At 44.3% G+C, this 24233-nt stretch overlaps 1 protein-coding gene across 2 annotated transcripts in view; it reads right to left on the reverse strand.

The window, feature by feature from the left end:
- Positions 1 to 24233, reverse strand: part of arhgap36 (Rho GTPase activating protein 36) — an 89923-nt gene that overhangs the window by 5416 nt on the left and 60274 nt on the right. For both annotated transcript variants that reach the window (XM_083937425.1, XM_083937426.1), the window contains exons 4-11: positions 15384 to 15697; positions 11218 to 11422; positions 10664 to 10719; positions 9474 to 9624; positions 9241 to 9389; positions 7768 to 7938; positions 6413 to 6501; positions 5949 to 6175 (exon numbers count right to left, since the gene is read on the reverse strand). In XM_083937425.1, the coding sequence (XP_083793551.1) occupies positions 5949 to 6175; positions 6413 to 6501; positions 7768 to 7938; positions 9241 to 9389; positions 9474 to 9624; positions 10664 to 10719; positions 11218 to 11422; positions 15384 to 15697 (1362 nt within the window). The remainder of the gene's footprint in view (positions 1 to 5948; positions 6176 to 6412; positions 6502 to 7767; positions 7939 to 9240; positions 9390 to 9473; positions 9625 to 10663; positions 10720 to 11217; positions 11423 to 15383; positions 15698 to 24233) is intronic.

Consider the following 24233-nt stretch of genomic DNA (forward strand, 5'->3'; position numbering starts at 1 on the left):
TAACCCTAACCCTAACCCTAACCCCAGCCCCTTTAGTCGTTTTGTCATGTTTTTTTTGTTTTTTTGCATCTGTTTTTAGTCGTTTTGTCATGTTTTTGTGTTTTTTTGCATCTGTTTTTAGTCGTTTTGTCATGTTTTTGTGTTTTTTTGCATCTGTTTTTGGTCGTTTTATCATGTTTTTGTGTTTTTTTGCGTCAGTTTTTGGTCGTTTTATCATGTTTTTGTGTTTTTTTGCGTCTGTTTTTAGTCGTTTTGTCATGTTTTTGTGTTTTTTTGCGTCTGTTTTTAGTCGTTTTATCATGTTTTTGTGTTTTTTTGCGTCAGTTTTTGGTCGTTTTATCATGTTTTTGTGTTTTTTTGCGTCTGTTTTTAGTCGTTTTATCATGTTTTTGTGTTTTTTTGCGTCTGTTTTTAGTCGTTTTGTCATGTTTTTGTGTTTTTTTGCGTCTGTTTTTAGTCGTTTTATCATGTTTTTGTGTTTTTTTTCGTCTGTTTTTAGTCCTTTTATCATGTTTTTGTGTTTTTTTGCGTCTGTTTTTAGTCGTTTTGTCATTTTTTAAAATGAAGTGAGCTGCGTTTAATATTATATACTTTATATAAGATGCTATAGACTTTTAGATAATTAATTATTATTAAAGGTTCAAGCCCTAAAATAAGCATCTTATTCCTTTTTTCTATGGAGAAACAATCAAATTAGATGATTTTTGTCCAACACATAAAAAGGAAAAGAATGAACGCAAAGTTTTTTAAGACTGCGGAAAAAAAACAGAAGATTTTTAACCTTTTTAAAAAAAAAAAAGTTTTTTTAAACCTTTGATTTAATAAACCGAGACTTTTCTAAAAATTGGAGAAATCTATTTTTAAAAAAACAAATAAATATGATGAATGTTGAAAGAGGAAAACCATGTGTTTATCATTAATTTATTCTTCCTGTAAATGTTGAAAAAAGATGAATATTGAATCATTAAAGATGTTAAAAATGCTTGTTTCCTGTTCCAACGTCTGCCACTTCCCCTCTGTCACCACCGGGTGGAGCTGTGTCCACATGTATGACCCCCAAACCCTAACCCCAACCCTAACCCTAACCCTAACCCTAACCCCAACCCCAACCCTAACCCCAACCCTAACCCTAACCCTAACCCCAGCCCTAACCCTAACCCCAACCCTAACCCCAACCCTAACCCTAACCCCAACCCTAACCCTAACCCTAACCCTAACCCTAACCCTAGCCCCAACCCTAACCCTAACCCTAACCCTAACCCTAACCCTAACCCTAGCCCCAACCCTAACCCTAGCCCCAACCCTAACCCTAACCCTAACCCTAACCCCAACCCTAACCCTAACCCTAACCCTAACCCTAACCCCAGCCCTAACCCCAACCCTAACCCTAACCCCAGCCCTAACCCCAACCCCAACCCTAACCCCTAACCCTAACCCCAACCCTAACCCTAACCCCAGCCCTAACCCCAACCCTAACCCCAACCCTAACCCTAACCCCAACCCTAACCCTAACCCCAACCCTAACCCCAACCCCAGCCCTAACCCTAACCCCAGCCCTAACCCTAACCCTAACCCCAACCCTAACCCCAGCCCTAACCCTAACCCCAGCCCTAACCCTAACCCTAACCCTAACCCCAACCCCAACCCTAACCCTAACCCCAGCCCTAACCCCAACCCTAACCCCAGCCCTAACCCCAACCCTAACCCTAACCCCAGCCCTAACCCTAACCCTAACCCCAACCCCAACCCTAACCCTAACCCCAACCCTAACCCCAACCCTAACCCTAACCCTAACCCTAACCCTAACCCCAGCCCTAACCCCAACCCTAACCCTAACCCCAACCCTAACCCTAACCCCAGCCCTAACCCTAACCCCAACCCCAACCCTAACCCCAGCCCTAACCCCAACCCTAACCCTAACCCCAGCCCTAACCCCAACCCTAACCCTAACCCTAACCCTAACCCTAACCCTAACCCCAGCCCTAACCCCAACCCCAACCCTAACCCCTAACCCTAACCCTAACCCCAGCCCTAACCCTAACCCCAACCCTAACCCTAACCCTAACCCTAACCCCAGCCCTAACCCTAACCCCAACCCTAACCCTAACCCTAACCCCAACCCTAACCCTAACCCTAACCCCAACCCTAACCCTAACCCTAACCCCAACCCTAACCCCAACCCTAACCCTAACCACAACCCTAACCCTAACCCTAACCCCAGCCCTAACCCCAACCCTAACCCTAACCCTAACCCCAACCCAAACCCCAAACCTAACCCCAACCCTAACCCTTGCCCCAACCCCAACCCCAACCCTAACCCTAACCCTAACCCTAGACCCTAGACCCTAACCCCAACCCTAACCCTAACCCTAACCCCAACCCTAACCCTAACCCTAACCCTAACCCCAACCCTAACCCCAGCCCTAACCCCAACCCTAACCCTAACCACAACCCTAACCCTAACCCTAACCCCAGCCCTAACCCTAACCCTAACCCTAACCCTAACCCTAACCCTAACCCTTGCCCCAACCCCAACCCCAACCCTAACCCTAACCCTAACCCTAGACCCTAGACCCTAACCCCAACCCTAACCCTAACCCTAACCCCAACCCTAACCCTAACCCTAACCCTAACCCTAACCCCAACCCTAACCCTAACCCTAACCCCAGCCCTAACCCCAACCCTAACCCTAACCACAACCCTAACCCTAACCCTAACCCCAGCCCTAACCCCAACCCTAACCCTAACCCTAACCCCAACCCTAACCCCAACCCCAACCCTAACCCTAACCCTAACCCCAGCCCTAACCCTAACCCCAACCCTAACCCTAACCCCAACCCTAACCCTAACCCTAACCCTAGACCCTAGACCCTAACCCCAACCCTAACCCTAACCCTAACCCCAACCCTAACCCTAACCCTAACCCTAACCCTAACCCCAACCCTAACCCTAACCCTAACCCCAGCCCTAACCCCAACCCTAACCCTAACCACAACCCTAACCCTAACCCTAACCCCAGCCCTAACCCCAACCCTAACCCTAACCCTAACCCCAACCCTAACCCCAACCCCAACCCTAACCCTAACCCTAACCCCAGCCCTAACCCTAACCCCAACCCTAACCCTAACCCCAACCCTAACCCTAGACCCTAACCCTAACCCCAGCCCTAACCCTAACCCCAACCCTAACCCCAACCCCAACCCCAACCCTAACCCTAACCCCAGCCCTAACCCTAACCCCAACCCTAACCCTAACCCCAACCCTAACCCTAGCCCCAACCCCAACCCCAACCCTAACCCTAACCCTAACCCCAGCCCTAACCCCAACCCTAACCCTAGACCCCAGCCCTAACCCTAACCCTAACCCCTAACCCTAACCCTAACCCTAACCCTAACCCTAACCCCAGCCCTAACCCCAACCCTAAACCTAACCCTAACCCTAGCCCCAACCCCAACCCCAACCCTAACCCTAACCCTAACCCTAACCCCAGCCCTAACCCCAACCCTAACCCTAGACCCTAACCCTAACCCCAACCCTAACCCTAACCCTAACCCTAACCCCAGCCCTAACCCCAACCCTAACCCTAGACCCTAACCCTAACCCCAACCCTAACCCTAACCCTAACCCTAACCCCAGCCCTAACCCTAACCCTAACCCCAACCCTAACCCTAACCCTAACCCCAGCCCTAACCCTAACCCCAACCCTAACCCTAACCCTAACCCTAACCCCAACCCTAACCCTAACCCCAACCCTAACCCTAACCCTAGCCCCAACCCCAACCCCAACCCTAACCCCAACCCCAGCCCTAACCCCAACCCTAACCCCAACCCTAACCCTAACCCCAGCCCTAACCCTAACCCTAACCCCAACCCTAACCCTAACCCCAGCCCTAACCCTAACCCCAACCCTAACCCCAGCCCCAACCCCAACCCTAACCCCAACCCTAACCCCAACCCCAGCCCTAACCCTAACCCTAACCCCAACCCTAACCCTAACCCCAACCCTAACCCTAACCCCAGCCCTAACCCTAACCCTAACCCCAACCCTAACCCTAACCCCAGCCCTAACCCTAACCCTAACCCCAACCCTAACCCTAGCCCCAACCCTAACCCTAACCCCAACCCCAACCCCAACCCAAACCCCAACCCTAACCCTAACCCTAACCCCGACCCTAACCCCAACCCTAACCCCAACCCCGACCCCGACCCTAACCCTAACCCTAACCCCAGCCCTAACCCCAACCCCAGCCCTAACCCCAACCCTAACCCTAACCCCAGCCCTAACCCCAACCCTAACCCTAACCCCAGCCCTAACCCCAACCCTAACCCCAGCCCTAACCTAACCCCAACCCTAACCCCAGCCCTAACCCCAACCCCAACCCAAACCCTAACCCCAGCCCTAAACCCAACCCTAACCCCAGCCCTAACCCCAACCCTAACCCTAACCCCAACCCCAACCCTAACCCTAACCCCAACCCTAACCCCAACCCTAACCCAATCCTAACCCTAACCCCTAACCCTAACCCTAACCCTAACCCCAACCCTAACCCCAACCCTAACCCTAACCCTAACCCTAACCCTAATTTTGGTGGTGTTTTCAGTGTTTTTAGTCGTTTTTGAGGTGTTTTCATCTGTTTTCAGTCGTTTTTGTCATGTTTTTGTGGGGTTTTCATCTGTTTTTAGTCGTTTTTGTGGTGTTTTCAGTCGTTTTGTTATGTTTTTGTGGGGTTTTCATCTGTTTTTAGTCGTTTTTGTGGTGTTTTCATCTGTTATTAGTCGTTTTTGTGGTGTTTTCAGTCTTTTTGTCATGTTTTTGTGGTGTTTTCATCAGTTTTTAGTCGTTTTGTCATGTTTTTGAGGTGTTTTCATCTGTTTTTAGTCATGTTGATGGTGTTTTCAGTCGTTTTGTCATGTTTTTATGGTGTTTTCATCCGTTTGTAGTCGTTTTTGTGTTGTTTTATTTGTTTTGTCATGTTTTTGAGGTGTTTTCATCTGTTTTCAGTCGTTTTTGTCATGTTTTTGTGGTCTATTCATCTGTTTTTAGTCGTTTTTGTGGTGTTTTCATCTGTTTTAAGTCGTTTTGTCATGTTTTTGAGGGGTTTTCATCTGTTTTTAGTCGTTTTTGTGGTGTTTTCATCTGTTTTCAGTCATTTTGTCATGTTTTTGTGGTGTTTTCATCTGTTTTTTTTGTCGTTTAGTTTTTGTGATGTTTTCATCTGTTTTTAGTCGTTTTGTCAAATTTTTGTGGTGTTTTCATGTGTTGTTAGTCGTTTTTTCATGTTTTGAGGTGTTTTCATCTGTTTTCAGTAATTTTGTCACATTCATGAGGTGTTTTTATCTGTTTTAGTAATTTTGTCATGTTTTTGAGGTGTTTTGCGTCTGTTTTTAGTCATTTTGTCATGTTTTTGTGGTGTTTTGCGTCTGTTTTTAGTCATTTTGTCCCCTTTTTGTGGTGTTTTCTACTTTCCCAGAACGTTTTTGAAAAAAGAGGAATATTAAATTGTTCAAAATGTTATTACTTTAAGTCATTATAAACTTTGAAACATAAAAATGTATTAATGCCTATTTTAACAATTAATTTATCAAATGTTTGATTGCGACTATTAGTGACACATTAGCTCTTCCATATTAAAAGGGTATTAATGTTATTTTCACTCTGTCAGAATGTTTTATTAATCTGGATATTGTTTACTTAATTTAACTGTTTCATTTTATATTTCTTTAATAACCTCTTAATTGAATAATTGTGGCATCCCACGGTTTCCATACGACCTAAAAGCTGTTTTTAAGCCCTCTTGATGTTGTTTTCTTATATTTTTATTTAATTATATTATATATTTATGAACTTTTCTTGGTTTCCTGGCTTGAAAATAGTTATACATTTTTTTTAAAAGGCACAAATGTGAAAGAAAACATAAATATCATTGTTATAATGGCGCCACGTGTACCGTATCTGGTGTCCTGGCGCTTCCTGTTCTGGTTCAGTTTCAGCACGTTGAGGAAGACCTCGCTGGTCAGGCTGCCGTCCCCGCCGTTGCCATCGGGCGGGAAAAGCGGCGATGGCGGCTCCAGCGGGGACAAACTCCCGCTGGAGGCTCCCACGGAGTCCAGGGACGCCCCGGTGTCCCTGCGCCCCCCCGACTCACTGCCGCTGTCCACCGTCAAGTGACTGCCGCTACAGGGAGCGATGGAAATATAACGTAGCCTCAGTTAGCTGCGGTTAGACACAGCAGTTCATTGGAATTCCATTGCTAGGCAACAGCCTTGGTCCTGGTTAACTTCCTGTCAGCTGATGTCATTCACATTCACTGCAACAGGAAATAAACTAGGACAAATTACGAATGTTTACATCTTTGAAAAGGTCTGTACTCTTTGGGATTTGTCGTTTTTCAAGAGTGGTTGCCGTGGTTACCTGAGTTTCCGACGCAGCAGGTAGTCGATGATGTCCGGGTCGGTCTGGATCAGACTCATCAGGACTTCCTGTTGCAGCTCCGCGGACACCTGCGTCACATTTACACAGACAGGATTTTTCTATATAAATATTGTTTTTCATGTATTTCTTAGTTTTGATGTAATTTTTTGGTGTTAATAAATTTATTTCATCGTGTTTTCTTTCTTATTCTTGTTTGGGGGTCAGGGTCGCCCTCGGGACTGGAGGAGCAGGAGATCGAACCACCGATCTTCAGATTAGTGGACGACCCGCTCCTGAGCCACAGTCTAAAATAAAAGTAACTAATAGAGCGCGCTCACACTGTGCCTCCGTCCCGTGCCCCGTGCTTTAGGGTCCTTGTCCCCCCCTCCAGGCCCGTTTGTACTCACACTACCTGGGCCTCGGAGAATGCTTCTTGCTGCCTATACGTCATCACGCCGTAACACGTCACACGCATTGATGACGTCATGGCGATGCGTGGCTTTGTTTCCAGATCTTTCCGTAGACCTCGGAGTTTTTGTGCGTCTTGTTCGACTGTTTTTGAATCTTTTCATCGACCAAATCTGCAGTAAACACTCCACCTCCGCATCACACCAACGTGAACCTTTCACCGCCATTGTTTGAAATGTCCGCGCATGGTCCCTCCTTCTTTTTTCTACGTCCCAACAGGCGCGCAGGAAATGACCTCAGAACAGCCATAGGCCTCGTGCTCGTACACGTGCGCACGCTCATGCTCGTACACGTGCAAACGTGCTTTACAAAAGCCCACCTCTCTCAGACGGGCCGTGGACGGCAAGTGTGCTGCAGCTAGGCGCGGAGCGGTTGCACTCACACTGGTCAAAGGAACTAGACTTTACCCGTGACACCTGTTTGGGCACGGTACGGATGGACAGTGTGAGTGCGCCCTACATGTTCACTCAAAACGACCAATTTTCGGTCCTTTATTTTGCTTTAAAATCTTAATTTTTAAGTTTTCTTTATACTTTTACTTTCTTCTTTACTTTTACCCACTTTTTATTCATGTTTTCACCTTTTTTTCTAGTAAGATTGATTAAAACTTATTCAACATATGAAACATTTTATTGAACGGTTACTTAAAAAAATGTAAAACCTCTTCAGAAGAGTTCACGACGTAAAGAAAATCCTTCTGGGTCAAATAAATATTCTTCCCAAGTCATTCACCTCCACTGTTTTGAAGTTCAGAGGCAAATACCTCAAACCCTGAACGCATGACACCGCAAAACACTAACGTGGGTGGACTGACCCTTTAAAACCGTACGCACTGTCTTTCTTCACAGACAGTGATCCTGAAAACGGACTCTGCGGTTCGACCGTACCGTGAAGAGCCTCCTGTAGTTCTGTATGAGCACCAGGGTCACGCTGATGATGGCCGTGCTGTCCTCGATCCCCATCGAATGAGCCGTCCCGTCTCCTCCCCGCTCCCTCTGCAGCAGGTTGGGCCCGAAGATCACCGCCAGGTTCGCCGCCGTCATCTTGTTCCCGGGGATCTGGAGGAGGAAGAGGAGGAGGAGAAGAAGGAGCAGACGATGTGAAAGTGGCTTTAAATGCTGGACAGACGAGAAAGAAATAGGGTTTTGCTTCTCCTTTATTTTATTTTGAAATTTTGTACAATACTATATATATATGACATCATCTCTAAATCCCCCCAGGCTTTGTTTCTGCATCATATTACCTTTAAAAAATAAACATATACGCTGACACAGATAGAGACCGACATGCCTATGATGGGACATTCTGCGGATAACATCGTCAGACCAACACATCTTCAGCTTCCTAAAGAGATGATTTGCTGCTTTTTTTTGTCATCTCATCTCATCTTCAGCCTCTTATTCGGGGTCGGGTCTCGGGGGCAGCAGCTTTAGCAGGGGACCCCAAACTTCCCTTTCCCGGGCCACATTAACCAGCTCTAACTGGGGGATCCTGAGGCGTTCCCAGGCCAGTGTGGAGATCTAATCTCTCCACCTGGTCCTGGGTCTTCCCCGAGGCCTCCTCCCAGCTGGACGTGCCTGGAACACCTCCCTAGGGAGGCGCCCAGGGTTCATCCTTACCAGATGATCCTGAACCACCTCAACATTTGAAGACGTCACACTGGACTCTGGGAGGTTGTGTACGCTTAAAGTGTAATTCCAGCATAAAATCACCCCATGGTCACATTTTCATACATCAAATAAACCATGGAGACAGTTTTTTTTGGTGTAACAACTATTAACTGAGAAATCCTAGAGAGTCGCTAAGGTCGCACTCACACTGTCCTTCCGTACCGTGCCCAAACAGGTGTCACGGGTAAAGTCTAGTTCGTTTGACCAGTGTGAGTGCCGCTCCTAGACGCGGTACAGTTGCCGGCAACGGCCGTTTGGGAGAGGTGGGCTTTTGTAAAGCACATTTGCACGTGTACGAGCACGAAAGGAACATAAAAAGATCTGAAACAGCATATTTCTCCAGCTTGGTCCAGAGACGGTCCGTACTGAATTTGGTGAGGATTGCTGAAAAAATGTGCAGGAGGGAGAGAGAAAAACAGATTTGGACGCAATTCAATAGGGTGGAAAACGATCTAGACCGAAGTGGGCGTGGCTTGCATGTAAATGGGCGTGGCTTGTATGGAAAGAATCGTGCGGACTCACATAATCCAGTCATTTCTTACAGATTCAAGCCATAAAAACAAAATTAAATAAAAAAATAGAGCTAATTTATTGTTAAAATTGCACTAAATTCGACCCAAAGCGCATCCCTGGGTCCTACATCGATACACAGGTGTGAAGGGGATCGTTGTTGTGACGGGTGAAGCCCACCTCCTCGTCGTTGGTGCCTATGCTGTCCTGGGCGAAGCTCTGCACGGTGTGTAACAGGCTGAGGAGGCGCAGCAGCGTGTCGCAGTTGCAGGGAGGCAGCAGGTAGAGGAGGTGCTGCAGGTACTGGAGCTGGTCTGCTCCCCTCAGCACTACAGGAGGCCACACACAGGAGGAGAGTTAGACTTGTGCAGGTGTGACTGCGGTGTGGTCACTGTGCGCGTGCGTGTGCTTACGGTTGGCGTGCAGGAAGGCGGGGTAGAGCTCTCGGGACAGCAGGGGATCGGGGATGTCCCTGAGGAACTCTTTGAGCAGCGCCGCCACGTCGTGGACGCTGTGCTCCTCATCCAGCTGGACGTCCACCCCCCTGTCGAAGTCATCGAGCAGCTGAGGGGCGGCACAGAGAAGACAGATGCACCCAAAAATATACGGAAACAAAACAGAGATTAAACAGGAGTCACTTTTTCCCCCCCGACGATTCACGCGGTCACTCCAAAAACAGGATGTCACGCGTCAGCGGCTTTTCCCTGGGAGGTTATTTTTATATTCCAGTCCGACAGGAAACACGGGGAAGATTCACACTTAATATTGGTGTTATAATAATAATACAACTGGTGTCCGACCACTTTTTACAGTAGATGCGTTTATGTTTGGTCTTATGGACCGGAGGAACTTTTTCATGGTTCTAAGCACAGTAAGAACCAGGAACGACGTAGTTATTAGATCCACTTTGAGGGACTTTTCTCACCCAGCACAAGAGGAACCTTCAGTGACACACAGTGATTCGTCGAACACACGAGTCAATGCAACACCAGCAATTTTTTAAACGCTAGCCAGCTAACTAGCCAGCTAAGTAGCCAGCTGCTAATAAGTCAAATTTACTTGTCCAAGAGTAGAAAGCATCAACTTTGCTGGGCTCATTTTCTTTCACCAGTGTAGAAAGCAACCAACCAACTAGCCACTAAATTAGCTAGCTAGCCAACTAGCCACTACATTAGCTAGCTAGCCAACCAGCCACTAAATAGCTAGCTAGCCAGCCAGCTATTTCTACAAATCAATCAATCAATCAAATATATATATATATATATATATATATAAATATATATAATGTGAAATGTAAACCTGTCATTTCCTTTAATTTATGCATTAAAGACATGATAATAATTATACAGTACATGTCTGGTGGGTCTAACGTAACAACAAGGATAAGCTAACTAGCTAACTGTCCAGTTTCCATCTCCGGAGCCGCCGTAGGGGCTAGCCTGCGTACGTTACTGTGCAAATGCACAAAAAGACAAACAAAGGTTCTCACTGGAGCTCCCCAGAACTGTTTGCTCCAAAACACAAAGACACCTCAACATTATATTCAGATTTTATGTTTATTTAACGGTTAAAATAAAAATAAATGGACGGAAAACCTCCTCACCTGCCTCACTCTCTTCTTAGAGCTGCCAACTCGGAAAATGCCCACGGTCTGCAGACCTGGGGACACAAAGCAGAGCAGGAAACAGTCCCATCAAGACTTAAGTTAAGAACATTGACGTCAACGTACTTAAAGTGTGATTCCGGCGTATTTGCATCCCATGGTCTTTATCGGCGTGAATATCGAATAGGCCATGGAGGTTTGATGCTATTTTGAGCAGTTTTAGTGGTTAAAAAAAGCCGGTTTGGATGCGTTCAGTGCTCCGCCACGAGCTAATCAGTGTTAGCCACGAGCTAATCAGTGTTAGCCACGAGCTAATCAGTGTTAGCCACGAGCTAATCAGTGTTAGCCACGTCAGGCTGTTAGCGACTGTCCGCAATTTCTCTGTTAACAGGGGAAAAAACTGTCTCTACGGCTTATTTGATGAACTATATTCATGCTGAAAAAGACTATTGGATGCAAATACACTAGGATTACACCTTTATCTCAGACTTCTTGCCGCTTAGTCTCATTTGGGGACTCCAAATGGCGCAAGCGAGATACGTCCCGCGCCTCACCGTGGTTCTCGATGTGGCTGCAGCACCTCTCCAGCACCCTGGGCACCTGCCTGTAGATGGGGTTGAGGCTGAGCTTGGTCTGGGTCCTGCCCTCCGCGGGCGACTTCTTGAGCTCCAGCTCGGCCGGGTGAGAGAGCTGCAGCGCCTCCAACAGGCGGGACTGACTCTCCACGAGGTCGGAGATGGAGTCCACGGACAGACCACCCTGCAGGGGCAGAGGGAGGACTGATGTGACACGTACTCTTACTCGAGTGTTTGATTCCCAGAGTAGAGAGGGAGAAGAGACGCGCAGAGAGAAGCGCTGACAGGAGAAAATGGAGAGAGCATTTTAAAGATGGATGTGAGGAGAAGCCGCCAGCAGAACATCCCGACGTCGCCGTCCAATAAATAGCTCAGAGAGGCCGAGGGCGAATACCTCAGGAGCATAAATCACTTGTCTACGGTCTACGGCTGATCGTTTCTGGAGGAACATCGAGTCTGGGAGGAATTTCCAGCAGCACAGGAATATTTGGATATCTATAAAGTTACGTCTCTTTTTCCCCCGAGCCTCTAAAACGTCGAACAAATGGAAGTGAAACAGTTTTATTTTTAATTTATATGAACTTCACTGGGTATCACAGTAATCTGCATCATGTATATAAGCATGTTCATAGTCCACAGGGTGTCTTTAAGTCATCTTCCCTTTGTCCCTTTGTCCCGGCTCCTCTGGGGGATTATGAGACTACGGGGCTCAGACGTGCTGAAGGCTCCAGCAGCTTTTATAGGAGCAGGAGACTTCGGCCTGTTTTTGTTTTATTTTATTGTCTTTTTCTAGTCGTTACGCATCTTTATGGGGTTTTATGAGTCTGTGTTTTTGGGTTGTTCTGTGGTCCTAATGTGTCTCTTCAGTCATTTTGCCCCTTTTTGTAGTTATTCTGTCTCTGCCTGTGGTCTTCTCTGTCTCTTTGTGGCCTTTTGTCCGTTTTTTTTTACTTATTTTGTGTCTCTTAGTTGTAATTTTGCCACTTTGTGTAGTTATTGTAGTTATTTTGTGTCCCTTTGCAGCTGCTTTTTCAATCTTTTTGTGGTTTTATGCCTCTTTGTGGTCATTTTGCATCCTTTTTGTGGTCGTTTTGTGCCTCTGTGATTTTTTGTCCCTCTCTGAAGTCATTTTGTCCTTCTTTGTAGATATTTTGTCTATACCGGTGGTCTTTTTGTGTCTCTTTGTGGTTATTTTGTATCACTTTTTGGGTTTCAGTGTGTCTCTTTGTGGTCATTTCCCCCCTTTTTGAAGTCTTTGTGTCTCTTTGTTGTAATTTTGCCCCCTTGTGTAGTTATTGTAGTTGTGTTGTGTCTCTTTGCAGCTGCTTTGTGAATCCTTTTGTGGTTTTATGTCTCTTTGTGGCCATTTTGCCTTTCTTTGTAGATATTGTGTCTATACCGGTGGTCTTTTTCTGTCTCTTCGTAGTTATTTTGTATCACTTTTTGGGTTTCATTGTGTCTCTTTGTTGTCATTTCCCCCCTTTTTGTGTCTCTTTGTTGAAATTTTGTCCCTTTATGTAGTTATTGTAGTTCTTTTGTGTCTCTCTGCAGCTGCTTTGTGACTCTTTGTAGTAGTTTTATGTCTCTTTGAGGCCTGTACAGTAATGAATCCATGCCCAGCTTTTGCTTTTCTTTGTCATTTGTGATGCTGAAACCATATATTAGGTTTTTGCACTGGTGGGCAGAGACAATAAGAATCACCAGAACACAGAAATCCCTGTTCTTTTATGTTTTATACAAAGAGAAAGTTTGACAATTTGCGCCGTGACAGACATCAATAAGACAAGAACACCCTTTACTAATTGCACATATATCTGCTTAGAATTAATAATAGTTTTAAATTTAGACACACAACCTGGAAACGTCTCCATCATATCTAGTCTGATAACAATTTCAAATGTCCTCAGAGAAACTTTTCTGCCTCGGAGCGTCGTTCTCCTCGACCATTCATCTTCTTTCCAGACGTTAATTTCAACCTTTACTCTCTCTGTGTGTACGTTATCTGTCACTGCGCGGGACACAACGCAGTGACAGCGCCACCACATTACTGCTGCCTCATCTGTCAAGCTGAATGTCTCCAGCCAAGTGTGTGTGTCTGTGTGTGTGTGTGTGTATTGTCAGATATGTACACAGTGAGGCGCTACAGTCCAGACAGCTGAAAGAGGGTGAGTCAGAGTCCCATTTAGGTCGAGAGTGATGAGAAAACTTTGTCTTTCTGCTAAATTACCTTAATTAACAATAATAAACTCTGTAGGGGAACATCTCCTAACACAAAGAATGACACTTAAAGCTTTGTGAAGGTGTAAAATGGGGATTTTTGTTTGATTTATGTGAGTTTTTATTCGAAAATTGGACAAAATGTGCTGGATCATTTGTGTTGTTGCTGTTGTTGTAAAAGAACCAGTGGACTTTTATTTTGAAGAGCCACTTGAACGCGACGCACAGACTACACAACCTTAAAAACACACCTCCATTCAGTGTGTGCAGTGTTTCCCCCAGTGAACGCTGAGAGCTGGTTGAGGTTCGATTACAGTGCTCCGCGGCTGTAATGATACTCATTACAGGCTTGGTGTAACGACTGTTTCCAGATCAGCGGGGAAAGGATTACAGGGTGTGACCGCCTCAATCAGAGACAGTACACACACACACTCAGAGACGGTACACACACACACACACAAACACACACGCACACACACACACACACACACACACACACACAGTCGCACACACACACAGTCGCACACGCACACAAACACAGTCGCGCACACACATACGCAGTCGTGCACACACAGTCGTACGCACGCACACACACAGTCGTACGCGCACACACACACAGCTGGAGATGCAGTCTGGCATCAGCAGGCTGCACTGTGGAGGCATTTTTGGAAACACTCTTCTACCCCAGATGACATTTCAGTTTTCACTTTCACCGATTATGAGAATTTTCTTCTCTTGAGTTACTGACTCCAAACACACACACACACACACACACACACACACACACACACACACACACACACACACACACACACACACACACACACACACACACACACACACACACACACACACACACACACACACACACACACACACACACACACACACACACACACACACACACACACACACACACACACACACACACACACACACACACACACACGGAAGAACATGAAAACAAACACCCAACGCTTGATAAAACAAGGAATTTGCCAAAACGCGAGTAAGAAATTCAAGACTGCAGTGTTGCACTTGGAGTGAGAAGACAAGTCCGCCTCATTTCCTCTGACCAAAAAAGGGCATGTATGTGACGTTGGGGGGGAGGGAGATACGTCCATCTGGCTGACGTTTACCTCCGAGGAGAAGTGAGGGCCAGAGGCTAGCTGTCACTCAAGAGGCCACGCCCATAATTATTCATAAACTTTAACCTCCAAGAAAATAAAAACGGCGACCGGTATTCAACTGTGACCGCAGCAAAAGGTGAAGGTTAAAGATAAAGAAATGGTAATTTTGCACTTGTTTAGTACTTCTGGAACACGAAATTCAGTCCCGGGTGTAAGTCCTGTGTTTTGGGACCCGTCCACTATCCTGACCTTTCGTCTGACGCACATTTTGTTGCTCTTATACATATATATATATATAATGTCCTTTTTGGCTCCGGACGTAATTGCTACAGTAATAAATATGTGAATGACACTTTTCGTAGGTACAAACAGGATAAAGAGAACCTGATTCACACTGTATTTACTCACTCCTTTACAGGTTGAGAGTGAAATGACGTCTGGAGGTTATGGTAAATGGACTTATACGGCGCCTTTCTAGTCTTCTGACTACTCAAGGCGCTTTCACAGTGTTTGTCACATTCACCCGTTCACTCTGATGGCAGTGGACATCTACAGACCATCTAATCTGACCATTCACACCACACTTACACACCCATGGGCAGCACAGGGAGCAATTCGGGGTTCAGTGTCTTGCCCAAGGACACTTTGACATGTGGACCAGGGGAGGTGGGGATCAAACCGCCAATCTCTCAAATGGAGGACGACCCACTCTGCCACTGAGCCACAGCCACGCCAACTTGTATGACTCAATAAAAGGCTGCTTTCTTTTGTGTCTGAGTTGTCGACTCCCTCACTCACCCTCCGCTGTCCTCGTCCGGTGTTATCCAGAAACGTGGGCGACATCGGTTTGTTCTGCGTTTCGTAAATGGGCGCCGGTGCCACCGAGTTGGCGGACGGTGAGCTGGGACCTCCTCCCGTGATGGACGAGGAGATGACCAAGGGCTTGTTCCCGTTAAAGAACTGCCTCTTCTCCGCCCTGAAGCGCAGCACGCTGGCCTCCAGGTCCAGGCAGTCTCGCCTGCTCTCCTTCAGGGCGTCCTGCCGCAGCTTGTAGGCCCGATCGTTGGCGATGACTTGGGAGAGGGGGATGCCGAACGCCTTGGGGGCCGATTCTGAGGAAGGGGAGGGGATAAAAAAAGAAAAGTTAGATCTTGTTTTCTTGTTAACGATGGTGGTAACTGGGGGAGAGCAGAGGTGGGGTCCTTGGTTTGGTTTTAGAGAAAGATTTTAACGTTTCAGGGAAGGATTTGGAAACAAACAAAGACACAAGAACTCTCACTTGAACAGTAGAAACAACTCTTAATATTCTTATTATGAGACTTTCCTGTCAACAGATGACCTCTAAATGTAAAAAGTGGGTTATTTAGACGGAAGATGAAAGAGCAAGATACAATTAATCTCATAATCTAGTAATTTAGAGTTGCATCAATCGGTATTTCTATATTAACAACAGTGTTCAGTTCAGTTCAGCTTATTTTCAGACATTTCAGACAAAGACAAACATTTTTATAAGGTCTGAAAAAAGGAAATAGGCAGAAGCTAAAGCTAATAACGCCGACCCTTTAAAACACATAAACGTAGGTCGCTGCTAAACACAGGTCAAAAAGAAAACGTCTGATAATTCATGTATTGCTGCTGTCAGCAAACACAATCAACATATGTTTGAATAATGTTCCTCTGGAGAACAGTTTTAAAGTAAATTAATGTTGTGCAGTCTTTTAAATCTACGGCCGAATCATCCAAAACATTCACTCCAACAACAGAAACACGATGCATTTGATCTAACAACGGGCTTTTTGGTACTTTCCCTTTCCTGAAACAGGTTCTGGATCAGAACGGGGAATTGATTATTCTTTATTTTAAACATAAATCGTGCCGTTCGAAAGTAAAAACCAAGCTGACATCGGGCGTGAGGCGGGGTCCACCCTGGACAGGACGCCAGTCTATCACAGGACACATAGAGACGAACAGAGACAGACAACCATTCACACCTACGGGTGATTTAGAGTCATCAATGAACCGAACACCTGCACGTCTTTGGACTGTGGGAGGAAACCGGAGAACCCGGAGAAAACCCACGCAGACACGGGGACAACATGCAAACTCCACACAGAAGGGCCCCAGACGGGATTCAAACCTGGAACCCTCTCGCTGTGAGGCGACAGTGCTAACCACTAAGGATTTTACGAGGACATCTCCACGTTCTATTAGTGTTTTCAACAACAACTGCTGAAACTACGATTAACTTTTCAGCTGAGAGTGTTTAAATATAGAGTTCACATGTTATGATATGAGTCATGATAACAAACATGAAGCTTTACTCCAACCTAACAGCGTGATTAAAACAAGGAAGAGCTGCTGGTCAAGAAAATGTGAAAGCTGCATTTCCTGACACAAGACACAAGAAAGATGTAATGGCAAAAATATAGACTTTAGAGAGAAGACCTTGTCCTGGATTCAAACTGGCTGCAACAGCAAACAAGCACGAAGAAGTTCATTTTTCTTGTTATTTGATGACTTTAAAATGCCCGTAGGTGTGAATGGTTGTGTGTCTCTGTTCGTCTCTATGTGTCCTGTGATACACTGGCGTCCTGTCCAGGGTGGACACCGCCTCACGCCCGATGTCAGCTGGGATCGGCTCCAGCCCCCCCTCGACCCCGACCCCGGGATAAGCGGTTGAAGATGAATGATGATGATGATGAAGTAAACTCTGACAGTCCAGAGACTCATGATCCCAAGCTTTTGCCTGATATGGACGAGACTCTAAATCCCTCAGAGACTGAGAAAATCCGCTTATTTGGTGTTATTAAAAACTCTCCCTGATGCTGAAAACTGTCTTTGCCACATCACAAGGCTGCAATATGTATATACGTGAGGAAAGAGAATGTGAGAAACAAACATTACCGTCATTAAATGTTGAATATTGGGAGAGAAATACCACATATGTAATGGAAATGCTAACTTTCCCCCCCTTCTTTCCTTAAACTAAGTCTTCATGTGGACATTAAAGTGTGTTCATATTTCATGGACGTCTTGAAAAGTGGGCAATCAGAGTGGCACTTCTTCACTATGAAAGCAAATTCTGCAGATAAATGTATTTTGTGTGAACGCATCCATGTTGTAAATCCGAGGCTGGCACAGAAGTGGAGTCCTGAGCGAGTCTTTTATTTACAGAACACATTCTTCTCGGCTGATCGCATCTGAACTCCAAACAGGAAGGCGATTCAACTTTCATCTTCAGGGAGAGACTGGGTGTTCACACAGAGCAACAATGGAGAAAGGGAAACACAGAAATACAAATCTAGCAGGTCAAGCATTTAGGAGTGTTGCCGCTTTTGCAATCAGAAGGTTACAATAGTGCTTCAACAGAGAGTTCCTGACAGCTGCAGCGATCTTTGTTAGTGTCAAAAATGAGCTTAAATGGAAATCTCCCGCTCCTCCTTTCTCATTGGATCAGAGATGCCATTTATTTCCTAAAGCTGGAAAACTCTGGTTTTCTTTATGATGGTCTTCAAACAAATTTGTGAAACTTTTTTTTTATTTAGTTAAGAACCAAAGTTTCATTGATATTCCAGACTGACTGCTTTTCTTTTTTACTACTACTACTACTGACTGGTGTTGCACATGTTACTTTTTAATGTATACATATATTCATCTACATCTTTCATCTTCAACCTCTTGTCCCTGTCGGGGTCGCGGGGGAGCTGGAGCCGACCCCTGGCCTACATGTATGAAAATCGGTCGGCATGTGCAGAATGCAGAGACAGGGGGGCGAACACCTGCACGTCTTTGGACTGTGGGAGGAAACCGGAGAACCCAGAGAAAACCCACGCAGACACGGGGACAACATGCAAACTCCACACAGAAGGGCCCCAGCCGGGATTTTAACCAGGAACCCTCTCGCTCTGAGGCGACAGTGCTAACCACTACACCCCCGTTTTCTTTCAAAATTGATTCACGTTAACTGTTCTCAGTTGTGTTACTGTATTGTCTTACCGTACGTGTTGTGTCTGTTCTTGTTATTGAGAAAAGGAACGAACAAAATTGGGAAAAAGAAAATGCCTCAACGTCGCTTCTCCTCAAAGCTAGATATAAGAAAATGACGCCATCATGCATTTTCAGCCTGTTGTCATTCCCAGGTCATCAAATACGGCAGTTTTGTCAACGCACTAGCCTTTCAACGGTAAACCCGTCTGCGGTGGTCGATGGGTCAAACGAACACCAGACTTTCACCCAGAGGGCCGCGGCTTGTGTCCCCTTCATGTCCTGTGACCATTACAAACACTCATTTCAAACCATCCCAAGATCTTTTCCTAAACCTACCTTAAAGTTGTGTTGCCTAATCCTAACAACGTAGCTTTGTTTGAATTCACAACGTGTTCCCCTTGATTAAACAGTGACTGTAGTGAGGTGTTGGACGCACAGGACGACCAAGTGCATAGACAAACGACGCCAAAGGGTCCTGACAAAACGGGACGATGTGACGATTGGATCAGGACGAGTTGGTAACAAGTTGTCAGTCATCATATCAAACCTGCATCATATGTGTTAATCAGTTGTGAGGGTTCAGAAGGAAGATTGGAGTTGAAGTAGACGAGCGGTATAAGAATAGACAGAATGGACGGAGAGGGTCTGCAGGAGAGGGATGAACAGATAATCCCGTTAGAGCAGCCGCAGACATCACACTCAGACTGATACGGGCTTACTGCGGGTGAGTGCAATACGAGCGAGGGTGCAGTCATCTCAGCAGGTTCATGGTCAACAGCTTGACAGCTAAAACTGCAAATCCTTCACTCTGCTACGTCACCTGACCATGACAGTTGAGCGCACAATCTGATCTGGCATTAAGAACAACAACAAAAACAATAGCTTTGGATTAAAGAGTGACGAAGCAACATTTCAAATTATGCATTTAACCAAAGGGCATTTCAATGTGTTGTGCAAGAGAAAACAACCTATCGTCTGCGTAAGTGCACATACTGCTGATGTTTGAGAAGGTTAGGACCCGCAAGAGAAAACAACCTATCGTCTGCGTAAGTGCACATACTGCTGATGTTTGAGAAGGTTAGGACCCGCAAGAGAAAACAACCTATCGTCTGCGTAAGTGCACATACTGCTGATGTTTGAGAAGGTTAGGACCCGCAAGAGACAACAACCTATCGTCTGCATAAGTGCACATACTGCTGATGTTTGAGAAGGTTAGGACCCCCATTTCTTCAATGCATCAAGACTTTTCTGTGTGTTTGGATTCCCTAGTTACAATGAAGGCTTGCTACAAAGTTTTTTTTCATGAATGTGAGGCAAAACTCCATGAGTGATTGATGCAAATAGTCATTTTGAGGGTGATATTTTTCTTTTACGGTTAGGGATAGGGTGAGCCATGACCTAAGACTCTGTCACATCGCCTTCTCTGTCATTTTTTGCCTGTTAACAGTGGTCTGCACCTTCAGAGGCATTTTCATGGTCTCACAGGTGTTAAATGTTTGACTTTTAAATCCGGTAGTTTCACAGTCTTTGTCCAGCTTTTCAGCAACAGCACTACAAACATGGCCCCGCTGTTAGTCTGCCATCCAGCTAGAGAATACATGACATTTCATCAAGGAGAATGTTTGTCACTTTGTGGCCTTGAACCCTGGTCCAATTAAAGGACAGGCTGTCCAATGACATACATCCTGAGTGTAAAGTGACTGTTCTGCATCAACTAAAATAGACAGAAATACACAGAGAGGCCAGTGGGGCATTAGAGCACCTGAAACAGGAAACACTGAGCAGATTAATCAGGTTGTATCTAAATTTAACACACTTATGTTTGCAGAGTCATTTAAATTAAGGAAATGTGAACCATGAACTCACACACAAACACACACGACACACATACGGTCACGCCCGGTGAGAAGGAGGTCAGACAGCCGTGGTGGACTGGCAGGATGCCATTTAAAGCCTTAACAGGTACGGGATTGACTCAGCTTGAAATAACTCTCAGGTTCTGCTCAGTGCAACAACATGAACACCGTCATTAACAAGAGGATCAACATGAAACAGGCTGTGAATTCTGTTTTCTACAGTAGAGTAGAAAGAAAACAGTATGGGCTACACTTCCAGGAATATTATTAATGTATTTGTGACACTTTTATTTGTATATTTATAATAAAATATGTTTGTTTGTGATACCCTGTATACCCACATGTCTAAAAAGCTGGTAAATCATCTAGAGGGAGGATAGCCAAAGATATAAAATCATTTCAGTACCATATCTCCCTCTTTTAGTAGCTATATTGTATTTCATATATTTCAGAATTGAAATTTCAATTCTTAGACTGGCGTCCTGTCCAGGGTGGACCCCGCCTCATGCCCGATGTCAGCTGGGATTGGCTCCAGCCCCCCCACGACCTCGATAGGGACAAGCGGTTGAAGATGAGTGAGTGAGTGAGTGGATTTCAATTCTGCTACTTGATTTTGAGGCTTGATAAGCATCCCTCCTCCACGTGTGCCTCCATCAGGTGCCAGGCTCACAGATAAGCTCCTCAACAGGTGCCTTGTTGGCCAACTGCCAGTTAGCATTAGCTTGTAGCCAACTGTCTGACGTTCCTGCCTGTTATAGGGAAGGTTTTCGTTGCCACCGTACTCTACGGGGGAATTGTTGGGTCTTTGTTTATCATAGAGTGTGGTCTTTACCTAGTTTGTAAAGTGTCCTGAGATCACTTTTGTTATGATTTGGCACTATAAATAAAACTGAATTGAATTGAATTGAATTGAACAGTCTGTTGACAGCCTTCAAGCAGAGTTTTATCTAACTAATGAGCACAACAGATCGTAAAGCTATGCTTGCCACTCTTGTCACCATGCTCAACCAAAACCTCAGGATGGACACTTTGTCTTTAAAACGTACACACCAGCCCTGTGTAATCCGGCACATTTCAAACTAACACAGAATCCCCTGCCAACAAGAACTGGCACCCTCCGTTGAACAAGAACAAGTGTTAATGTGTCGGCACTTCACGGCCCCATTTGATACGCAAGCTTCGTGCTTATTCCTCATGTCCTGACGTCTCTTGGCAGGAACGGACTGAGCTGACCACTCCGTGCCGCTGCCTCCTGATAGTTGGCCACGCTTTCTGGCATCCAGTGCCAACTACGACGAGCCAGCTGCTTCCGCTGGCGAGGGGTTTAAAATAAACAGCTGAGGATTTAATAGTCGGCTAATGGCGGATTGGTATTCTTGGACAAAAGAGTCAGGAAGCTAACGGGACGTTCGGACAACTCTAAGAAAGGGAAATTAAGTCTGCAGGGTTTTTAAATGTCCTAGCTGACCCTTTAGGAGTGGTGATTACTACAGACAGCAATCACGGATGAGACCCCTCTGGACCCGTCCTGGGTTAAAAAGTAAAACAAACACTGCATCTCAGACAGGAAGACAGCTGTGTGTGTCTGACTGGTCAAAGCTTTATTGTTCACTGCTTTCCTTCTTTAGTATTTCAGGACCTCGGGTCATCGTCTGTTCCTGGAAGACCGAGGGGATATATTTTTAGACGCCGTTCGGTTCTCGCTACTATTTCTCCGTCACCACGCCAACAGCTGGATGATGATATCGGTCCCCCGGGGGCACTGAGCTAAGTGAATACGTGTTTATTTAATACAGTGTGTCCTCTGTGTAAACCCCCAGTGAAACACGCAACAACCCAGGAGCAAACTATAGGAGGCTGAGTAACTTCTTTTTAACCTTGACCTTAAAATAATGCAATAATAATAAAGCGTGATGGACGCCAAAGCTGAACAAGAGAAGCACAGAAACTGGAGATAGAGCGACTGGGGTAGATAATCCAAAATAATCTAAAAAACCTTTTTGCAGAATTCATCACGTAAAGACTAGTCCACTACGACGGCAAAAAATTTAATGTGGACCCAGGGGAGGGGGGTCATATATTGAGGAAGAAAAGTCACAGATTTATGAGATTAAAAGAAGCAAATCTACGAGAAAAAGACACAGATTATGAGATTAAAAGTAGCAAATCTACGAGAAAAAAGTAACAGATTTATTGAGATTAAAAGTAGCAAATCTACGAGAAAAAGTTGCAGATTTATGAGATTAAAATTAACAAATCTATGAGAGAAAAAAGTTGCAGATTTATGAGATTAAAAGTATCAAATCTACGAGAAAAAAGTTGCAGATTTATGAGATTAAAATTAACAAATCTATGAGAGAAAAAAGTTGCAGATTTATGAGATTAAAAGTATCAAATCTACGAGAAAAAAGTTGCAGATTTATTAGATTAAAAGTAGCAAATCTACGAGAAAAAAGTAGCAGATTTATGAGATTAAAAGTATCAAATCTACGAGAAAAAAGTTGCAGATTTATTAGATTAAAAGTAGCAAATCTACGAGAAAAAAGTAACAGATTTATGAGATTAAAAGTAGCAAATCTACGAGAAAAAAGTTACAGATTTATGAGATTAAAAGTAGCAAATCTACGAGAAAAAAGTAGCAGATTTATGAGACTAAAAGTAGCAAATCTACGAGAAAAAAGTAACAGATTTATGAGATTAAAAGTAGCAAATCTACGAGAAAAAAGTAACAGATTTATGAGATTAAAAGTAGCAAATCTACGAGAAAAAAGTAACAGATTAATGAGATTAAAGTAGCAAATCTACGAGAAAAAAGTCACAGATTTGAGATTAAAAGTAGCAAATCTACGAGAAAAAAGTTGCAGATTTATGAGATTAAAAGTATCAAATCTACGAGAAAAAAGTTGCAGATTTATGAGATTAAAAGTAGCAAATCTACGAGAAAAAAATAACAGATTTATGAGATTAAAAGTAGCAAATCTACGAGAATAAAGTCACAGATTTATGAGATTAAAAGTAGCAAATCTACGAGAAAAAAGTAACAGATTAATCAGATTAAAGTAGCAAATCTACGAGAAAAAAGTCACAGATTTATGAGATTAAAAGTAGCAAATCTACGAGAAAAAAGTTGCAGATTTATGAGATTAAAAGTATCAAATCTACGAGAAAAAAGTTGCAGATTTATGAGATTAAAAGTAGCAAATCTACGAGAAAAAAATAACAGATTTATGAGATTAAAAGTAGCAAATCTACGAGAATAAAGTCACAGATTTATGAGATTAAAAGTAGCAAATCTACAAGAAAAAAGTAACAGATTAATCAGATTAAAGTAGCAAATCTACGAGAAAAAAGTTACAGATTTATGAGATTAAAAGTAGCAAATCTACGAGAAAAAAGTTGCAGATTTATGAGATTAAAAGTATCAAATCTACGAGAAAAAGACACAGATTATGAGATTAAAAGTAGCAAATCTACGAGAAAAAAGTAACAGATTTATTGAGATTAAAAGTAGCAAATCTACGAGAAAAAGTTGCAGATTTATGAGATTAAAGCAGCAAATCTACAAGAAAAAGTTGCAGATTTATGAGATTAAAATTAACAAATCTATGAGAGAAAAAAGTTGCAGATTTATGAGATTAAAAGTAGCAAATCTACAAGAAAAAAATAACAGATTAATGAGATTAAAAGTAGCAAATCTATGATTAAAAAGTAACAGATTAATGAGATTAAAAGTAGCAAATCTACGAGAAAAAGGTTACAGATTAATGAGATTAAAAGTAGCAAATCTACGAGAAAAAAGTAGCAG

The sequence above is a fragment of the Echiichthys vipera genome (assembly GCF_963691815.1).
Source record: "Echiichthys vipera genome assembly, chromosome: 22".
NCBI lineage: Eukaryota > Metazoa > Chordata > Actinopteri > Perciformes > Trachinidae > Echiichthys > Echiichthys vipera.